This window comes from Monomorium pharaonis, chromosome 1, assembly GCF_013373865.1.
Source record: "Monomorium pharaonis isolate MP-MQ-018 chromosome 1, ASM1337386v2, whole genome shotgun sequence".
Taxonomy (NCBI): Eukaryota; Metazoa; Arthropoda; class Insecta; order Hymenoptera; family Formicidae; genus Monomorium; species Monomorium pharaonis.
In genome coordinates this window covers 35,656,615-35,675,666 of record NC_050467.1, presented here as the reverse complement: position 1 = coordinate 35,675,666, position 19,052 = coordinate 35,656,615, and the positions used below count along the sequence as shown (strand labels likewise).

The 19,052-nt window shown below is 28.5% G+C and overlaps 1 protein-coding gene across 2 annotated transcripts in view; it reads left to right on the top strand.

The window, feature by feature from the left end:
- LOC105836852 (phospholipase DDHD1) overlaps window positions 1–18,778 on the top strand; it is a 28,023-nt gene extending 9,245 nt beyond the window's left edge. Inside the window, exons 2-10 of one of the 2 annotated variants that reach the window (XM_036284568.1) lie at window positions 2,465–2,779; window positions 6,426–6,596; window positions 6,695–6,823; window positions 6,921–7,062; window positions 8,132–8,238; window positions 12,155–12,468; window positions 14,859–15,144; window positions 15,829–15,987; window positions 18,153–18,778. In XM_036284568.1, the coding sequence (XP_036140461.1) occupies window positions 2,465–2,779; window positions 6,426–6,596; window positions 6,695–6,823; window positions 6,921–7,062; window positions 8,132–8,238; window positions 12,155–12,468; window positions 14,859–15,144; window positions 15,829–15,987; window positions 18,153–18,301 (1,772 nt within the window). In that variant the 3' untranslated portion in view covers window positions 18,302–18,778. The remainder of the gene's footprint in view (window positions 1–2,464; window positions 2,780–6,425; window positions 6,597–6,694; window positions 6,824–6,920; window positions 7,063–8,131; window positions 8,239–12,154; window positions 12,469–14,858; window positions 15,145–15,828; window positions 15,988–18,152) is intronic. The other variant, XM_036284572.1, reaches the window with a different exon arrangement.
- The last annotated feature ends 274 nt before the right edge of the window (window positions 18,779–19,052 follow it).

The following is a 19,052-nucleotide window of genomic DNA, read 5'->3' as shown; positions in this document are numbered from 1 at the left end:
ATTCTTTTTTATTTAAGCAAGACTTAAACTCTAAATAAATAAAGATAAACATATATTTAAATCTCATTTAAAGTCAAAATAACTTGATACAACCAGGCTTAAAATTAAGACGCTGATAATATAGTACTAATTTTATGATTATCTTGATGTTTTGTAGATATGGAGGTATATATGAGCAACAAAATTAACGCAACAAAAATTTATACTAAAATTTCACTTAACTTCAAACAATTGTAACTGTGTGAAAATTTATTATATTTAAAAGTTATTTTTCATTTTAAAGCTTGAAGTTTCTACTTTAAAGAGCATTTTTCATATTTTAATCTCCTCCTGTTTCTTTTTTGGCATCTGTTTAAAAGTAAGAACGTGTTTTGTCTTCAAAAATTGGCATACTTTGACGCGCTCCACGGGGTACAATAAATTTTTTTTCGTAAATTTTATAAAAATTATCGTAAAATATGAACTTTTCCCTGCAAATTAAAAAAAATTGAAGTTTGTACGATTTTTTTAGTGGCGTAATGACATATTAAAGTTGCCTATGTATTATATCTATACATTGCACTGTACAAATATTGATAAAAACAGGATCTTATAGAAAATTAATGAAATAAAAATCTACAATTCATACATCCATGACTTCTGTAAGAGAAAATTTACTAAAACAAATTTAACATAATTTAACATTTATATATAGTTCCGCTACATTGCATCTTGCATAAGGCGACCAGACATTCCGGTTTACCCGATAAAACATTTTTCATATGTAAGAACATATATAAATATATATAATGTATGAAATATGTTCATATACTTATATATACTTATAGTAGTTACTTAATTTCTTTTTTGAAATTTCTCTTTCTGATGTTAGACAAAAATAATAGTCATATTGAAAAGACAAAAACTTTTGCATTATTTTTTTATAAACAATTAAATATGAAAAAATAAGAAAAAATTGCTCATTTATGATTACAAATATTCCTTGAATCATAAATATATGATATATATAGGTAATTTTTTTCTCTTTTCTTTATACTTTGTAAGAGAAACAATGCGAAAATTATTCTTTTAATTAATTTTTTAACATGACTATTATTTTTTATTAAACATATTTTATATCATAAAATAACATTTTATATCATGTGTGCAATGTGTATAAACGTATTAATATCTTGTGTGCAATGTGTATGAGCGAAATAATATCATGTGTGCAATCGTACTTTTGTACCTTAATTATTTTCGTGTGTGCAAATGAAGCTGTAGACAATCGAAATGTAAGCAATCGGGCACGTAGGCAATCGGGCACCTTTGCAAAATTTGTGTGCAAACGAAGCTGTAGATAACTGGGAATGTAAGCAACTAAAACCCACTTAAAAATGACCGGTGCTCACGGATAGTCAATGAATGAATTAAGAATGGTCTTGAAAGACAGCTTAAGAACAGATTATAAATACGGTCATAATATAACAATATTGACAGATGATACGGCAAATTATATATTGGAAACAGAGTTGTATGTGTAGTTAAAAAGTTAATAATAAAGTTAAAAGTTAATAACTTTTAATTTAATTTAGTTAAGTTTAAATTATTTAATTTTTAACTTTAACTAGTTTAAAACACATTTTTAAAATACATAAACCTTAATTTATTCACTTTGTTTTTAGTTAAAAATTTATTTAGGAAAAAAATAATAAAAGAAAAAATGTTTCTATAAAGCAATATTTCTTTGTTATGGTTTATATAATAGTATATTGCGTTACAAGTGCGGAATATCAACTATTTCCTGAAGATTATTAATTTTAATTATTTATACTAAAGTTTATAGTAAAATATTTATAATAAAAATTTAATTTAATTATGAAACACAATACAAATTAAAGTTGCGATTTTATCGTACTTGTAGAACATCGATCTAAATACAATTTAATCATTCTTGGCTTCGTTGGGTTCTAGTTTTAGTTGCCTGCGTTGCCTGTATGTATTGCATGCTCTTTAGGCATGTCTCTGATGGCTAACTTTTCTTTTTATAGACAGCTCTTGATGTCACCTTTCCAACAATATATTTCGCCGTAATATTTGCTGGTGTAACAAGATTAACATTATTTTTTCTGAATAGGCTAAAACTACTTACACTTTCCTAATATTTGAAAACAAAAAATTATTTTTATTTATATTTTTATGCTTTTTTATTTATATTTATACTTTATGCTTTTTTTAAAAATGTTTTGGAAAGATAATTCAAAATCTATAAATAATTTTGATCTTGCTTAATGATTGTGAATGCACAACGTTTATAACATTCAAATCTACTAAACCACGCTTACTATTCTTATTTAATTTCTACACTCTCTCTACAAAGAATCACGTATGATAAGAATCAAAGTAAATTTATTGTTTGCTAATATTATTATTAATTGTTGAAGAGGTACTAGGTTTAACGATTTAATTTTTGTTTTACATAAAGGTGATGTCCAAGCGATAATAGAAGAAAGTCCAAAGAACAATATAGAAACTAATGCTGTGAGTGAAGCGGTTTACGCTGAGCCTTTGACCCCGGAAGAAATACGTTGGTTTTATAAAGACGGTGTTGACAAAAGGTGGAACGAGTTTTGCGGGTACGACAGCTTGAGGATCGAAAGAATTTATCAAGAACGCCAGAGGTTAATTAGCGAAAGTAATGAAACGAACGATTTGCCACCTGCTGAGAAAATTGTTGTTAGGGGTGGCATGTACGATGTCGAAATCGACAAAATGAAATGCGTTTCAATATATTGGCCAGGTGAATATCGCATTTTTTATTCGTGTTCTCTTAATTTTATTCTCTATTAATTTTATCTTAATTTTATTATTACCTTAGCTCTATTATTATTATCTTGGTTTTTTTTTACATTGTTGCACATTTACCAATTATATGTTTTCTCATTGTTAGAATTAATGCCAATAACGGCGGATCAGTGGTTGATGCAAATATCAGTCTGAATGCCTTAGTAATGATTTAATGCCTGTTTAGATTTCTGTATATTTTCTCATTTGTGTGTGCAATGTATGTCTTTATGCTGCACAGATTACTTTGTCCTTGAAGTCATTATAACCAATTCTGTATCGACTATACCTATCATGACTCGTAACATGTGCGAAACAAATATAACAGCAGTCAATAGATTCTATCACTGCACTAAAGAGTTCGTTTAGAGCACTCGATAAAATATATTATTACATATGTTATTATTTATGCCTTGCAATATATGTATGTGGTGAAGTTGCCATATTATTTCATGGAAACCTATTAATTATTAAAAGTTTTAACTGTATTTCTAATAAGTAGTTCTTAATAGGTCAAACAAATAGTTCTGATCATTAAAGTAACAAAAAGCCATAGTGCGAGCTGAGATGCTAGGTTTAGTACAGCGTCTCATTTTATCCTATGAAAATTTCTGTCACAGTTTTTATAGGATTTTAATAGATCTACAGTTCTACATGAGTTCAAAAAAGAATGATAAGCACTAATTTTTTAATTTTTAATAATTTTTATTACCCAAAAAGACATCCTTAAAAAAATTAAGATGAGCCGACCAATTTCGCCGAGTTTTATGTATTAAAAAATATTTTTTGTATAGTTCCGAATCTAATTCTAGAACTATTGAAAATGTAAAGTCAAAACTCTTAATAATTAATGAGTGTCGACGAAATGATATGCCAACTTCACAGACACGTGGGGAGAGGAAGGAGCATACACATACACGGAGAGGAAAAATCTAGAAAAATTACCATGCTATAAACCGAGTGCAAACGTCTTTTCTACTCTAATGAGGGAATAAGAGAAAAATCGTATTATTTGTTATGCACAATTTCAAATAAATGGATCAATTTTTCAAAAAATCATTTAGTACAGTAAAATGTATATGAAAAATAATTTTTACTTGATTTGGCGAAAAATTAATAATTGCTTATAATTAAATATGAAAGTTATCTTAAATTTTATCGTGCTCCTTGTAAATTTTTCTTTTACGTTAAAGAATATTTAAAGATCAGTTCATAAAATTTTACCCTGCTGTCTCTGAAAACTTTTTATCTTGTTCGGCTACCATCCTGTTTCATATCGTGTTGATCATGTATTTACGTGACAAAGAAACAAATAATATTATGTATTGCATCATTTAGTAGCCTTCTATTGAAGATAAATTCAATGAATATAGTGAATTTCCGTAAATTTTATTTTAATATATTCGATTGATTCTTGGTAGAAAAAAATTCTATGAATATTAAAATATTTACTATAAATAAAAATTTGTTGGAGTCTTTAATGTTTTATATAAATATAAAATTTTTTGTAGAAATTGAAAAAAGTAACCACGAATTACAATCACTTTCTTAAATAAATCTCTCTGAATAAATTTTTTTGCTGAAGATCTATATCAATTTTTAACTTATACATATATGCTTCTTGTTTTTATAACAATACTTTGAACAATTCAACAATAGTTATTGATATATCACATTATATAGCCTTAAATATGGATTCATAAACATTTAGTGTTTATAAACCATTGCGAAATGATAGTTCCCGTAGGATCTTTGGAATGAAGCAACGTCGGCGGCGCGCGGCGGTTCACGATTGAATGGGTGATCGTTTTTTTTTTTTTGCAGAAGTTTAAGCAATACTATATGTGCCAGTTTGTATTAAATTAAAAAAAAAGTTTTTATAGGAGGCCCGGTAAGTTTTGTGCGTAGTGAGATAAATTATAGTGCTCTTGTCTATTTTTTATTAAGACATAAATGATAATTTTTATCTTTACTTTTCTAAAAATTAAGCAAATTAAAAAACTTTTTCCTCTTTGAGACAATTGCACCCACATTTCTATAAATCACGATAATTTTTGGCGAATTTTCTATACAAAAATTAACTAATTTTTCTCTCCGTGTATGCTTGCGCATGCGTCCGTGCGTGCGTGTGTGTGCATGCGTGCACGCGCACACAAAGCTACTTAAATCATTAATATGTAAAGATATGCAAATCATTATTTTTTCAAGATCTGACATTAAATCGGAACACTTATTTTGGAATTTTCCACATTTTTTTTGAAAACACAAGTTTTCGACTTTCGAATTTTCAATTGCTATTCCGACTGCAACTCATGCATTAGTGCTCTTATAAATTGCGAGCGAAATCATCTTTTCGTACGTTCTAATAAGTAATAAGAGAAACAAGGAAAGAATCAGAATCTTTATTTTTCTAATCGAGAGGTGTCATTCGTGTCGTCATTTTTAAACTCTTCCTATTTGAAAATTATTATAGCCTCGACATTTTCATATTAGAATTTTCTTCTCAAAATGTTACAAAGAATTTGTTATTAAATAATCTCGCGCCAGTTTAGATACATCCTGTATATAAGAAAAAATATTATAACCCTTATCCGGTACGCTTCAGTGGAGTTTCTCCGGTATCCTAGAGCCTGTTGGGATCCCAACGAGCAAAAATGATTGCTGCAAAGAAGATATTGAGCAATTTGAAAAAAAATTGCAGATTATCTTTCAAATTCTTTAATTTGAGACGAACTAGTTGTTTTAATTAAAATTTGATTTCGAGTATGTAAAAAAATTTTCACGATTTTTATAAATTTTCGATAATTAAGTGAAAGTTAAATTTAATGGGGTCAGATTGACCACACAGTACCGGGTGAGGGTTACATCATGTTATTATTTATGAATATTATTAATTATATATGAAATATATATATTTATATATATTAAATTATATATTATTATTGAAAAAAAATGTAATATATTCAATAAGATATGTAGTTGCGGGCTGTCAACTACAGATATACCCAATATAATAATATATGCTATTGCAATATCAACATTGTACTTGCATTAATAACAAATATTTAGTTTTTATGTAGTTGGCAACCCGCAATTACATATGTTATTGGCTATATTACTTTTTTTCTGTGTAGACATTAATTATACGTATGAATATGATTTTATAAAATTATCAATATGTGTATATTGTAATTTATATATTGTATTCGAACTTTATTAGATTTAAAAATTTTTCGAATAATTTAGATTTAAATTATAGAAATTTAAATCTGAATCGAATATTATCTTTCTATTCTATTCTATTCGAATATTTTGTATAATTTTAATAATTTATTAGAATGTTTACTTTTTTAATGTGTGCTGTGTTTATTTAAAAAAATTCGAAGAAACTTTTTTAGGTAATTTATTTTTTATTCTTGAAAATCAAGAATTTTAAGTAGGAATATTAGGATAAATAAAAATTGAAATTTTTTGCTCTCTTTTGGCAAAATTAGGTAATGAATATTTCAGTTTACATAAAATTTATTTATTTTGATCATGTATGAAATGTGACAAGACATAAATTACTACATTATAATACAATAAATTGCAAATTTTTTAAGGCGAAGAATGGGAAATTATGAGGTGCACATGGTATTACGATGGCAGCTGGATACCGTTGGAAACGGAACATTCCAAAGTGATAGAGGAAGTCCATCTTGAATTATTCCAAAAAAAAAATAACAATCAAAATGTTGCTGCGTGTGACACAAATATTCCTCAATCTTACAAAGGTACTCTTTTCACTCTCTTCATTCTCTTTAGTCTCTTAAGTTTGCATCTTTGAACTTAAACAGTAGTGAAGAGTTGATAATGAAACTTTCTTTTTCAGTTCTACATACGGAACAATTTCCTGAATTTCATGTTGACTGGCATTCAATTAATGATGTAACACTATATAGCGAATATACACCTACTAAATTAATGCGTAGCGTTACATCAAAATTGGGTTTTGCTAAAAGTAAGTTTAGATTCAGAATTAGAGGTAATAAAAATATCGAAGTTATTTGTATCTTTATGTATTATTGTACAAATTTCTTTTTATTCTAAATTGACAGCAACAGGCTATCGATTGAAAAGAGGTTACAAAGCGTGTGCAAGTATTGACGATAAGCCGCGTGACATCGACCATCTAGTATTTGTCGTTCACGGTATAGGACAAAAGCGAGATACAGGGAAGATTATACGCAACACCACATGGTATGATATCGTAGTAATTATTTTTGTACAATGTATGGGATGTTCCACAAGAAAATAACTGATAAATCCTAGAAAGTATTTTAAAACAGAAAAATTCAAATGTACTTAATTCGACCGAGTTATCGAGACAATTTCATTAAGGTTTTTACAATAACTTATAAATTATTCAGTAGCAAAAAATATCAGACATCTGTAACTTTTATTGTTTATTTAATATAAGTCGATTTTATTATTTTAGAATTGTAATTTCAATTCTAATATTATTATTATTATTAAGTCATTATTATATAATTACAATATTATTATTATTATTAAGTAATTATTTTTTATATTGTATTATTTAAAATATTCACTTCCTACTTGCAAACATGCTGTCATTATACGTACATACAGATCGCCGCTAATTAATTCGTTTAAGTTAAATACTACGAATACTATTTATGGCATCTATAAACTTAATGGTGAACTTATTCTATCAACAAACTTTAATGAACAGTTTTAATTTATGATCATTGCATATACATGAGACTTTAAATAACTTCACAGAAACAAATTGAGCGGTAGGAGTCATTAAATCAAGAGATCAAACAAGCTACTGCTGTCTGTATATTTATTTTGAACAATAATATGATTATATAGGAAAATAATTCGCCGTCTAATAAAATTATAAAAGATCCTCTTAAAATATATAAGAAAACGTAGAATCGCGATATCATTATTATTGCATCAGTATATCTTTACTTTACATGTAATAAAAATGATAAAGCTAAAATGACAGTGAATAACAAATTTTCGTTTGAAATTTCAAACGCATTTTATGTTAGTGGCAATTAACTGGAGATTTAAATATAAAAATACATTAATATTGTTACGTTAACATCTCTGTGTGTCGCAAATGTGTTAATAAAATTATCTATATCTCGATAACTAAGCTAAAATGTTTTATATCTCTGAATTGTTTTTTGCTTAAAATGATCTTTAAAACACGTTCTAGATATTTGTTCCATAAAACATCCTATATAATATACAGTATTTTTATAAAATGTTTTAAATACGAATAAATTAATAGTTTCAGAGATTGCGTGGATTGGCTTAAGCAAAAATATTTTCCAAATTCTAAACACAGAGTAGAATTCTTTCCAGTTGAGTGGCGGTCATCGTTAAAGTTAGATGGAGGTAAGATAAACACTTTGCGATGCAAATATTTACTAAAAAATGTCACGTATAAAATAATAACAGAATTACAAATTGTTTTGAATTGCATTTGAAAATAAATATTTTCTTTTACACAATTAGTCTCAAACGACTTCCGATTGATTTTAACCTTCAAGAAGTCATGATTATTGACCGTTTTCGTCGTTGTTTATTTTATTGTTATATTTTAAAATCTAATAAAATTTAATAATAAATAAAATAAATTATAAAAATATATTGTGAAATAAAAAATGTTATTCAATTTTTATATGTACAATCGGTTATTAAAAGGTTGCAGGGCTTTTTTTTAGTTTCGAAACGCAGCTGGCTCACTGAGCAATGCACAATGTATACATACACACGCGGACAAGAATGCCTGGCCACATGAAATTAGCTGCGTTCCGATTTTTATATAGAATACGTTACATGCACTATAGAAATCCTGGAACGCAGGCCTAACCATAGACGTAGGATATATAGACCTCGCGTTTTCTAGATTTCCTTTGTTGTGCATGGTCAAACTTTAAAAAGAGTAAGCCTCTGTTCATGGTAGTCACCTCTCTGTCTAACAACACGCAGGAGGAATGAAGCCTTCATTGATTCGTCGCCATAGTAAATTTTTGCTCTAAGTATTGATAAACGGAGAAAGATACACCATGAAAGCATGCTGTCTTCTTCTAAAGTTTGTACAGCTTTCTAGCCAAACGCGAGGTCTATATATCCTACGTCTATGAGCCTAACTTTATATGGCCAGGCATTCCTGTCTATGTATATACAAAAACTACAGACTTCTACTTTAGACTCCTAATACGGACTTTTACGAGTGTCGCCACAATACGGGAGGGCGGTTATCTTTAAGAAGTCCAATTGAATTTTATTTCCTGGCTTACGGAGTTTAGTAACCGACCGTACACAGAAAAAAATTTCTTATTTTGAAAATGTGTTTTTTAAATGTTAAATATTGAAATGAGACTATAAATAGAATCTTATATATATATATATATATATATATATATATATATATATATATTATATTAACCCTCTGTCTGTACACTTATTTTCACTAACACGATCTGACACTGCTTTAACTCATTTCTGAAAGCACATTATTATTATTCTTTCCTGTAATGACAACGGTGCAAAAGTTATTTTGTACGTATAGAGTCTTTAAAACTTAGTGCTGCAGATTAAAATCACGAAACGACTGCACAAAAGTATAATTTTTTTTTTTCGTTTTTTACATGAAATTGCCCGATCAAAAATGTTTCATGTAAAAATATATAAAAATCTGTAGAATTATGTATCAAAAATGTCCATGCAAAATTTTATATTGTATATTTTTATATAATTTTACATAATTTTATATACTTTTATATAATTTTGATATAATTCTATAAATTTATACATACTTTTACATGAAACATTTTTGATTGAGAAAGAATTATTCATATGTAATTATATATAATTAAATATAATTATGTATAATTATATGTAATTATATATAATTGTAAATAAGCAATTTTTTTCCTGGCAAAAATTTTTTTATACAAGAGTATGTATAAATCTATAAAATTATATCAAAATTATATAAAATTACATAAAAATATGTAAAATTAAATAAAAATATACAATGTAAAATTTTGCATGGACATTTTTGATACATAATTCTACAGATTTTTACATACTTTTACATGAAAAATTTTTTATCGGGTGTAGTTAGCCACCGTTTGTTATTGTCTATGCTTTAATTCTGGAGAAGGATTTACAATTTTATGAAATCAATTAAGAGCCAAGCTTATCTAAAAATAATTATCGTTCAATTGATAAAACAGACAATTCTAACATCCCCTTAGACACATATCTTAAATTATTATTTACACATTAAAAATTTTCTATAGTTTTAATCTGATATTAAGATTGTTTATATATATATATATATATATATATATATATATATATATATATATAGCTTTTTTATTTAAAGTATTAATATTAGAACATGTTTAAAAAAACCCATACAAAACAAATGGAAAAAGAAGTACAATCAAATTTTCTGAAACTATTAATGTATGTTGTAGTTCATAACATTCTAATCAAAAATCCTCATAGGGGCTAGATCTGAAAGTGACCAGTTTTCAAGTTATGAAAAGCCAAAGATTGGAAATATCGAAACCTGCTGATGAGCTGAATTAAGAGTACAAAGCAAAATGTGTTGTTTAACGTTGTTATCCGACACACACACACACACACACACACACACACACACACACACACACACTTACACTGCTATGCATGCATTATAGAATAAAGAGTAGAGGAAAGAGCATTTGCTCGAAAAAGTGAAGCCAGAATCGAACTAATTATGAGGATCATAAGTGACATAGTATACGTGTAGGTACGTATGTATTATGAACTTTTACACGCTATCCTTATGTCCGTGAGATGACATTCAAGTCCGCCATTATGATTTAAGTGTGACGTTGTCGGTATCACCCATAGACCTTATAGATATGGACCGGCAATTGCCTATAGTTTGTGTATAGAAAACGATGTCCAGAAGAGGTGCAAGAGAGAAACAGACTTTTTAGTACTTCTTTCTCTAAAGTTACCGGAAATAACTATCGCGCATGTCAGCACACATGCATACATATGTATATACATATATATACACACACATAAGTTAAAACACGTGACCAAAACGTATCCAATCATTGGATTTCAATGTATAATATGTACAAACATGCGCGAAACATATTTCCGGACTCGTTAGAGAGAGAAGTATGGACACGATTTCGCTTGGTATTGCCAGTCCATATCTATAAGGTCTATGGTATCACCTCTCACTCTCAAAAATCCTGCAAATGCTCCTTCCTCTACTCTTTATTCTATGGCACGTATCTATATATGCATACACCCATAAACTCACTTATAATCTTAACATGCATACACACACATGCACAAATATGCTATCAGTCAGGCCTCTGTGTGTGTAAACATACACAGATAACAACGTTAAACATCACACTTCGCTTTGTACTCTTAACCGCTTGATCAGCAATTATCGTTATTGCCTAACCTTTAACCTTTCATAACTCAGAAACTGGTCATTTCCAGACCTAGCGTCTATTAGGACTTTTGATCAGAATGTCATGAACAACATAAATCAGTTTCAGCCAATTTTACTGTACTCCCTTTTCCATTTGTTTTGTGCGGGATTCTTTACTTTGCAAAAATTGTAACATGGATTTCTCAAGGTTGTTCTCAAAAATTCTTAAATAAATCTTCCAATTTTTTACATAATATTGTTTAAACTAGAGTATTTTTTTTTAATTAAAAGTCATATACGAATCATTTTCATGAGAAAAATTAAATTAAATATAGGTTGTTAAACTTTAACACATACGCGCGAAACACAGGTTCTTTAAGCGACTCTTTAAGTTCGTATTTCTTGACCTTATGTATCTGAAATTTTTCATAAAAACTATCCTCCAATATATATTTTTTAAACTCTAAACGTTTAATAAATAGATGTTACAAAAGTATAATTGCTGATTACTTTTAATTCAAAGAATCTAACTTGTTAAATCTAGAAATTTTTACTCGTACACAGTATGACCATCATTAATACTTTGAGTAACAGCGTTCGTAGTTCAACAATTTAAATGGATTTTGGAATAAAAGATAGATTTTCAAATATAATAATTTGACTGTTATAATAATACAAGTTAGGTTTTCTTGATGGTTGATGGCAGTCAGTACTGCTACGTTTTTGTAAGCTTATTCTGTATATATAAAAAAATGTAAAATTTAAATAGTTCCCCTTTTAAGACGCGTCCTACGTAATATAACTACTTTTATATTATACTATTTTTACCGAATGTGTGATTTCTCCTTTTAGATATAGTAGATGCAATTACACCTTATAGTGTATTGAGCATACGTCATTTACTAAATACATCAGCGATGGACATTTTGTATTACACAAGTCCTCTATATGGTGCCGAGGTCCGAGCTGGTTTACAAAAAGAGCTGAACAGTTTGTATTTTATGTTTGCAAGTCGGCATCCTGATTGGCAGGGAAAGGTCTCGATTTTAGCGCATTCCTTAGGATGCGTGATCGTATATGATATAGTTACTGGCTGGATAGGCCCTGACGTACGACTCTCATGCCCACAGGCGCAGGAAGTTTTAATGCAAGGATTGCAATTCCCCGTAAGTAATTAAAAATCTCTGTAAATCAAGTGTTTTCTACCGGGAAAACTGAAATTTTCAGGAAAGTTTTTTTTATCTTTGAAAATCGCTTTTATTTTGATTGATTTTGGATTAATGTATCCAAAAAAACCTCTGGAATTTGACTTTTATATTTCAATTTGCTATTCTCTCTCTCTCTCTCTCTCTCTCTCTCTCTCTCTCTCTCTCTCTCTCTCTCCCCCTCTCTCTCTCTCTCTCTCTCCCCCTCTCTCTCTCTCTCTCTCTCTCTCTCTCTCTCTCTCTCTCCCCCTCCTTCTTCCCTCCAATCTCCCCCTCTCTCACCCCTTATCTCTTTCTCTCTCCCTCTCTCTCTCTTAATATTTTCCGGCAAGTTACATATAGGGTTGCCAGAATTAATACAATTGTACTTTTCTAATACATTTTAGTGTTTTTTATACGCTAGTACATTTTCCTTTTTTTAGTACATTTTACAAAAATTTATATCTTGTGTTACATGTAAGTTTTACTTGATTCTAATTTGTTACAATCGCCTAGTCACTGGCCTAGTTTACACCGCGCGACCTGATCTATGCCCTGACCTATACCGCGACCTTCGCCCCCTTTCCTACACCCACCCCGTCCAAGTCGCTAACCCATGTACATTGTATTGAAAATCTGCAAATACATATGAACTTCACTTTGTCTGATTGACACTGTCCGTTTCGCAATGTGTCCGTTTGAGTGAATCCCAGATGCGCACAAATCGAAACGGATACCACCAATCAAATTCTATAAATTTATCCTAACTCTAACTGACTCAGCAATCTGATTGGTGTTTCGATCCGTACGCATCTGGGACGCTCCCGTTCGTTTCGTAATGTGTCCGCTTCGCACTGTGTCCGTTTCGCAATGCGTCCCTTTCGCATGTGTCCATGAGTAAGTTTTCACCGAGGGTTCAAATCGGGTCAGAGTGGGGCCAATTAACTAATAGCTATGCTGGTCACAACAGAAATTAGGTTACTTCCGTTGTAACCAGCATAACTATTGGCTAATTGGCCCGATTTGAACTCTTACTCCGTTTTGCACTGTGTCCGTTTCGCATTATGTCCGTTTCACTCAGCTTGCTGTATCCGTTTATTACTGTGCGCATCTGGGACGCTCTCTTAGCCCGGATCTACAATAGGTGTAGTAAACCTTATGCCATAAGAAACTGATCAATTATAATTGAATGTGAGAAGAATAAACGAATATAATTGGTAAATTTTTATGGCATAAGGCTTATTACACTTATTACCTTCAAATCGTTTTTGGACACCAACTAAAAATTTCTAAATTCATGTATTCACCCCTTCTACATTTATGCCAAGTTTCATTAAAATCAGAATTTACGGGTTTGCAAGGTTCCCTTGTAAGAAATTTTCCAACAACGTACACAACGACATAGTGTAACACAGTGTACATACAATTCAGTTCTTTCCAATTATATCGCAAATTGATACAATTCGACACAGCTAAAATACGATTTGTGTCATAGCTGGGAAGAACTGAGTCATACACTGTGTTACACAATGTCGTCTGTATTGTATCATAACAGAAAAGCACATACAGCACACACACTGTGTCGCACTGTGTCAACTGTGTTGCTTGCCAGAAAGCACATTATTTCATTGATTATTTTTTCTTAATGCAAAATGCCGACAATTAATTGTTAAGAGGGTAGGGCACTATAGAAACTGGAAAAACAATGCCAAAGCTTACAAAGCAACCTTGCAAACTCGAAAATTCTGATTTTAATGAAACTTGGCACAAATATAAAGGGAGTAAATACATGAATTTAGACATTTTTTGTTGGTGCCCAAAAACGGTTCAAAGAATTGAAACCATCTTTTACAGATTGAGACATTTTTACCTTTCTTTGATATATCTTAAAATATCAAAATATCAAAAAATGTTTTATATAAAAATGAAGATATTTCTTGCATCCAATATGTCAAATTTTATTTATACATATTATTTTTATTTAAAAAATTACAAAAGATACCGTTATTTTTCCAATCCCTACAGTGTTTTTTCCTTCTCCTTATTATACGTTTGTGTAAAGCAAGTTTTTTATTTAAAAAATCAATAACAGTAGAAGACAATACTTTGTTTTAAATAGGTGTATTAACATTAGTTATATATTTAATGTTATTATCATGTTTCCCTTTTTGATTATTAATTTTAAGGAAGTATTAAAAAGGAATAATATGACCCAACTCGCATTAATATACCTTGATGAATAAACGAAGGATAAATCTATTTTATTTTGTTTAACTTAAGTTAAATTTTAAAATTTATGTTTATACAAAAAATATTTATGCAAATTTCTTATTGTTTTAAGAATTACATTAAAATAATTTCCTTGTTTATAGATTGAGAACCTGTTTTGCTTGGGCTCGCCGTTGTCTGTATTTCTAGCATTGCGCACACGCGCTCCATCCAATAGACTGGATGTGATGCCGCAAGGTTTATGTAAAAGATTCTACAATATATTTCACTGGTCCGACCCTGTGGCTTACAGAATGGAACCACTTTTAGAAAGGGGCTATAGTAAAATCGAGCCAGTTCTGATACCACCGTACGGAGGAATTGATGGTCAACAGATACCACAGTCGCCTTCTTCATTTAATAATGTGGATCCAACTATACCACCTACAGGTTTTTTATTTTTTATACCTTAATTATTTAATATAATCTTTTATGACTGTCTTAACTCGGAATATCAAATTCAATTATTATTTTTTGGACTCTACATTTATCTTCTGAAATATTGATTTAAATATTTAAATTACATTAATGAGTAAAAATTATTTTGTTTATTGACTTCTATGAATATATCTGATTCCATACACTGCAGACCAAAAGTTGAAAAAATGCGATTTTTTCGTATCTAATTAAATATTTTTATTAAATAATGTTATGAAAAAAATCGTAGATTAGTTTTCAAGCACGCATTTTAAAGAGTAAAGATAGAATTAAAAATTTGTGATTTATAATAATGATTTATAATTTTGCTTCTAAGATTTTATTCGCAAATTACACATTCGAAAATACAGTTTTTTAATATTAAGATTTTTTTGCAATATTAAATATTTTGTGTAAAAACTAACTTTTTATAAAATTATTTTAAATAATACAATCTTATTATACGTGTATTAATAGAAAACGATTTATAATAATGATTTATAATTTTACTTCTAAGATTTTATTCGCAAATTACACATTCGAAAATACAGTTTTTTAATATTAAGATTTTTTTGCAATATTAAATATTTTGTGTAAAAACTAACTTTTTATAAAATTATTTTAAATAATACAATCTTATTATACGTGTATTAATAGAAAACGATGATAAAGATGATAGTCCTGTGGACAGTCCACCTAATCGTAATGCGGAGAAAGGTTGGAGTCTTTGGGGTTTAGTACGAGGTGGTTGGACCGTTAGAGAGGGTCCATCTTCGCCAACACCAGATTCAAATCCACCAATCCGTCCAGGTCAAGGTAATTTAAACACAATATGTCCTCTTTGAATGATAAATTATTTATAAACTTTTTCTACATGATTAAGCAGAAAAAGAACATTGTTTCTAGGATATCTTTATTTTTGAAGTGTTAAATATTAAAATAAGATATAAAACATTTAAAATATTGTAATTTGATTATACAAAGAAGTTTTACATAGTTTTATCGAGAAAAATATTTTTTTATTTAACAACATTGTTAATTTTTTAAAAAGTATAAAATTATCAATATATATAGAAAATAACAATGCCCTCAAACTAAAAATAAAAATTCTTTAATACTAGAGAAAAAGATGGACATTATGGTATTTACATTTTATATAATAATTGTTAATAATCAAATTTTTTATTGAAAATTGAACATTTTTATTTGACAATATGTTATTTAACCGATTCTAGATCCAAAATTATAAAATATATCTAACTCTTAAGATGTTATTTATAAAAATGTAAGATAATACTACAGAATCAAAGAGAAACGTAATAATGTAGCTCCTCGCATGGAATAGATTGTAATAGTTGATTTTGTGTTTAAAGAAACGTTTTGTTGTAAAATTTAGTATTAAAAACCTATAATATGTATATATATATATATATATAATGTATGTATACGTAATCCCATCTCTCATGGTAAAAAGTTGGGACAGCCATTACAATTCACCTTGTATATATTGCCCTAATTTTTTTATGAGCTTTATAAATCTTAGTTTTAATTGTACGACATTGTTTATATATGTTGTCTTTTGGAAAGCATAATCTTATTTTGTAGATACATATATTTTCTACATATATCATGAATTTTGTATATTAAGCAAATATATATGATTATAAAGTGACAGCAATTATCGACAGTGACGTACTAAAAATAATTTTCTTTGTTTTTTTATATGAATTCGATCATTCTCCTCTATATTTTTGTGCGTACTTTCATTCTGTAAAAATTAGTCTAAAATAGGGAATGTCATAAATTCAAAAATAATACGATAAATTCAGAATAATACTTAAAAGTTTACAGTTTACTCATTTGAATATTATACCGAAGTGTTGAGAGTAAGAACCCGACCGAATCGAAACCGAAATCAATCTGTTATCGTTTCTTTTTTTTTCTTTTTTGTGATGCAATGACTTTATGGGGACAATTCAACTCAATTTTCGTTTTCTTTACACACTCAGTTATTTAAATTATTATTAAATATTCTTAAATACTATTAATTATTATTATTATTTATTAGATGATATTAAAATTAGGAATCGGAACCGAAAAAAATCGTTATTTAAACGGTTTTTGATTGTTTAAATGTGTCAAGAAATTGAAACCGTTACACCAAAATTCAACCCGTACGGTTTTCAAATATTTTATTAAACTGTAACTGAAATATAATTTTAACCGAATTATAATTATATTTCAGTCCGGGTCTTTGATTGAGAGTAAACTTTTAAATGTTTAATGTTTATTTTTAAACTCGAATATTGGATGTGTCTAACTGAAACGTTTAATTATAAGTATTCACAATTTTAATAAATATTTAAAATTGAAGTATATACTGAAATTTGAAAGTAAACTTCCAAAATTAAATGTTAACACTTAAATTTTTATGTAAACACGTTTAATATTATTAACATGTTCTTTTAATAAATATTTGTATTTATTAAAAGAACATTTTTAAGATTTTTTTAAATAGAAAAAAAATTTGAACCCACATATATGAATTATTAATTATTTACATAAACAATGGAGCGCGTCGATGTATTAATGACCGAACAGCTGAAATAAGATATGATTTAATGTTTGGCCATAACTTCTCAGTATCGGATTACAATTAGAAAATTAATACAGTAATAAAAAATATTAATATAAACAGATATATAATGATAAAATATAACTAATTTAAACCGTTCAAATGTCAAAATAAGTTATTCATTCCAGTTTATAATGGAATACACTTGTAACACAAACATCTATTTATTAAAATTTAAAATAATCAAATTCTTTAAAGAAAATTGAATTGTATAACATAAATAAGATTATAATTGTTTAATATAAACAGGAATATAATTTCTAGCTTATATGGAACGTATATGTAATAATGCTTGTTAAATAAAATGTATTAATTTTAATTTAATGTTTGTGTTTTTTCTGTGTAGAATTAGCGCAACGACTGGATTACGTGCTACGTGCAGTTGGTTTAGGAAGAAATTACTTATATACCGTCACGGCTCATACAGCATATTGGAATAATTACGACGTGGCTTATTTCGTATTGACGAGACTCTTTCCGACACTAGAAACTTGATGGCGGTTTAAACACCTTAACGCGGAATTCCTTCTGCTGAAATGCTCTAGTCCATTAGTAGGCCTTCTCTAGAATGTAATATCGCATATTAGGCCTATCACCAAAATAATCTGTGATAATGGGAAAACGATACAATAACGCTGTAAATTCTATGAACATCCGATCGTTTTATACATCGCATAATTTGATAATTGCTAGGCGTCGAGTTACACATGAAACAAAAACATCGTCTTTACTCTGTTTTGAAAGGTAACTCGTTTGTATTAAATATTCTAAAATTCGACATTTATATGTAACATAATAATAAGCTCTAATATATTTAATAATAGAAGAAGACGCTTGAGAACAATCTGGTAGAAAAGTTTTAATACAATTTTAATGAAATTTTAGTGACATTTCGTTGTATTTTATGTTCAATTTTAATACAATTTTAATTACATTTTGTTATATTTATGTCCATGTTGAGAGAGAGAAAAATTTTGGTCAGTGATTTCATAATTTCAATTACAAAATTATTAATTTTAATAAATGTCATTAATCCTTTGTTGCATAGTGTACCATATGAGGACAATCAATTCCTTCGGTGTTTTTACTATTTTATAATTAATTTGTGTAACATTTAATATTATGTTTCTTAAATTTGTATAATTTTTTTTTTGTCTTCCACTGATTCTGAATTTATTATATTTGTCTTACCTCTCTCTCTCTCTCTCTCTCTCTCCCCCCCCCCCCTCTCTCTCTCTACATATAT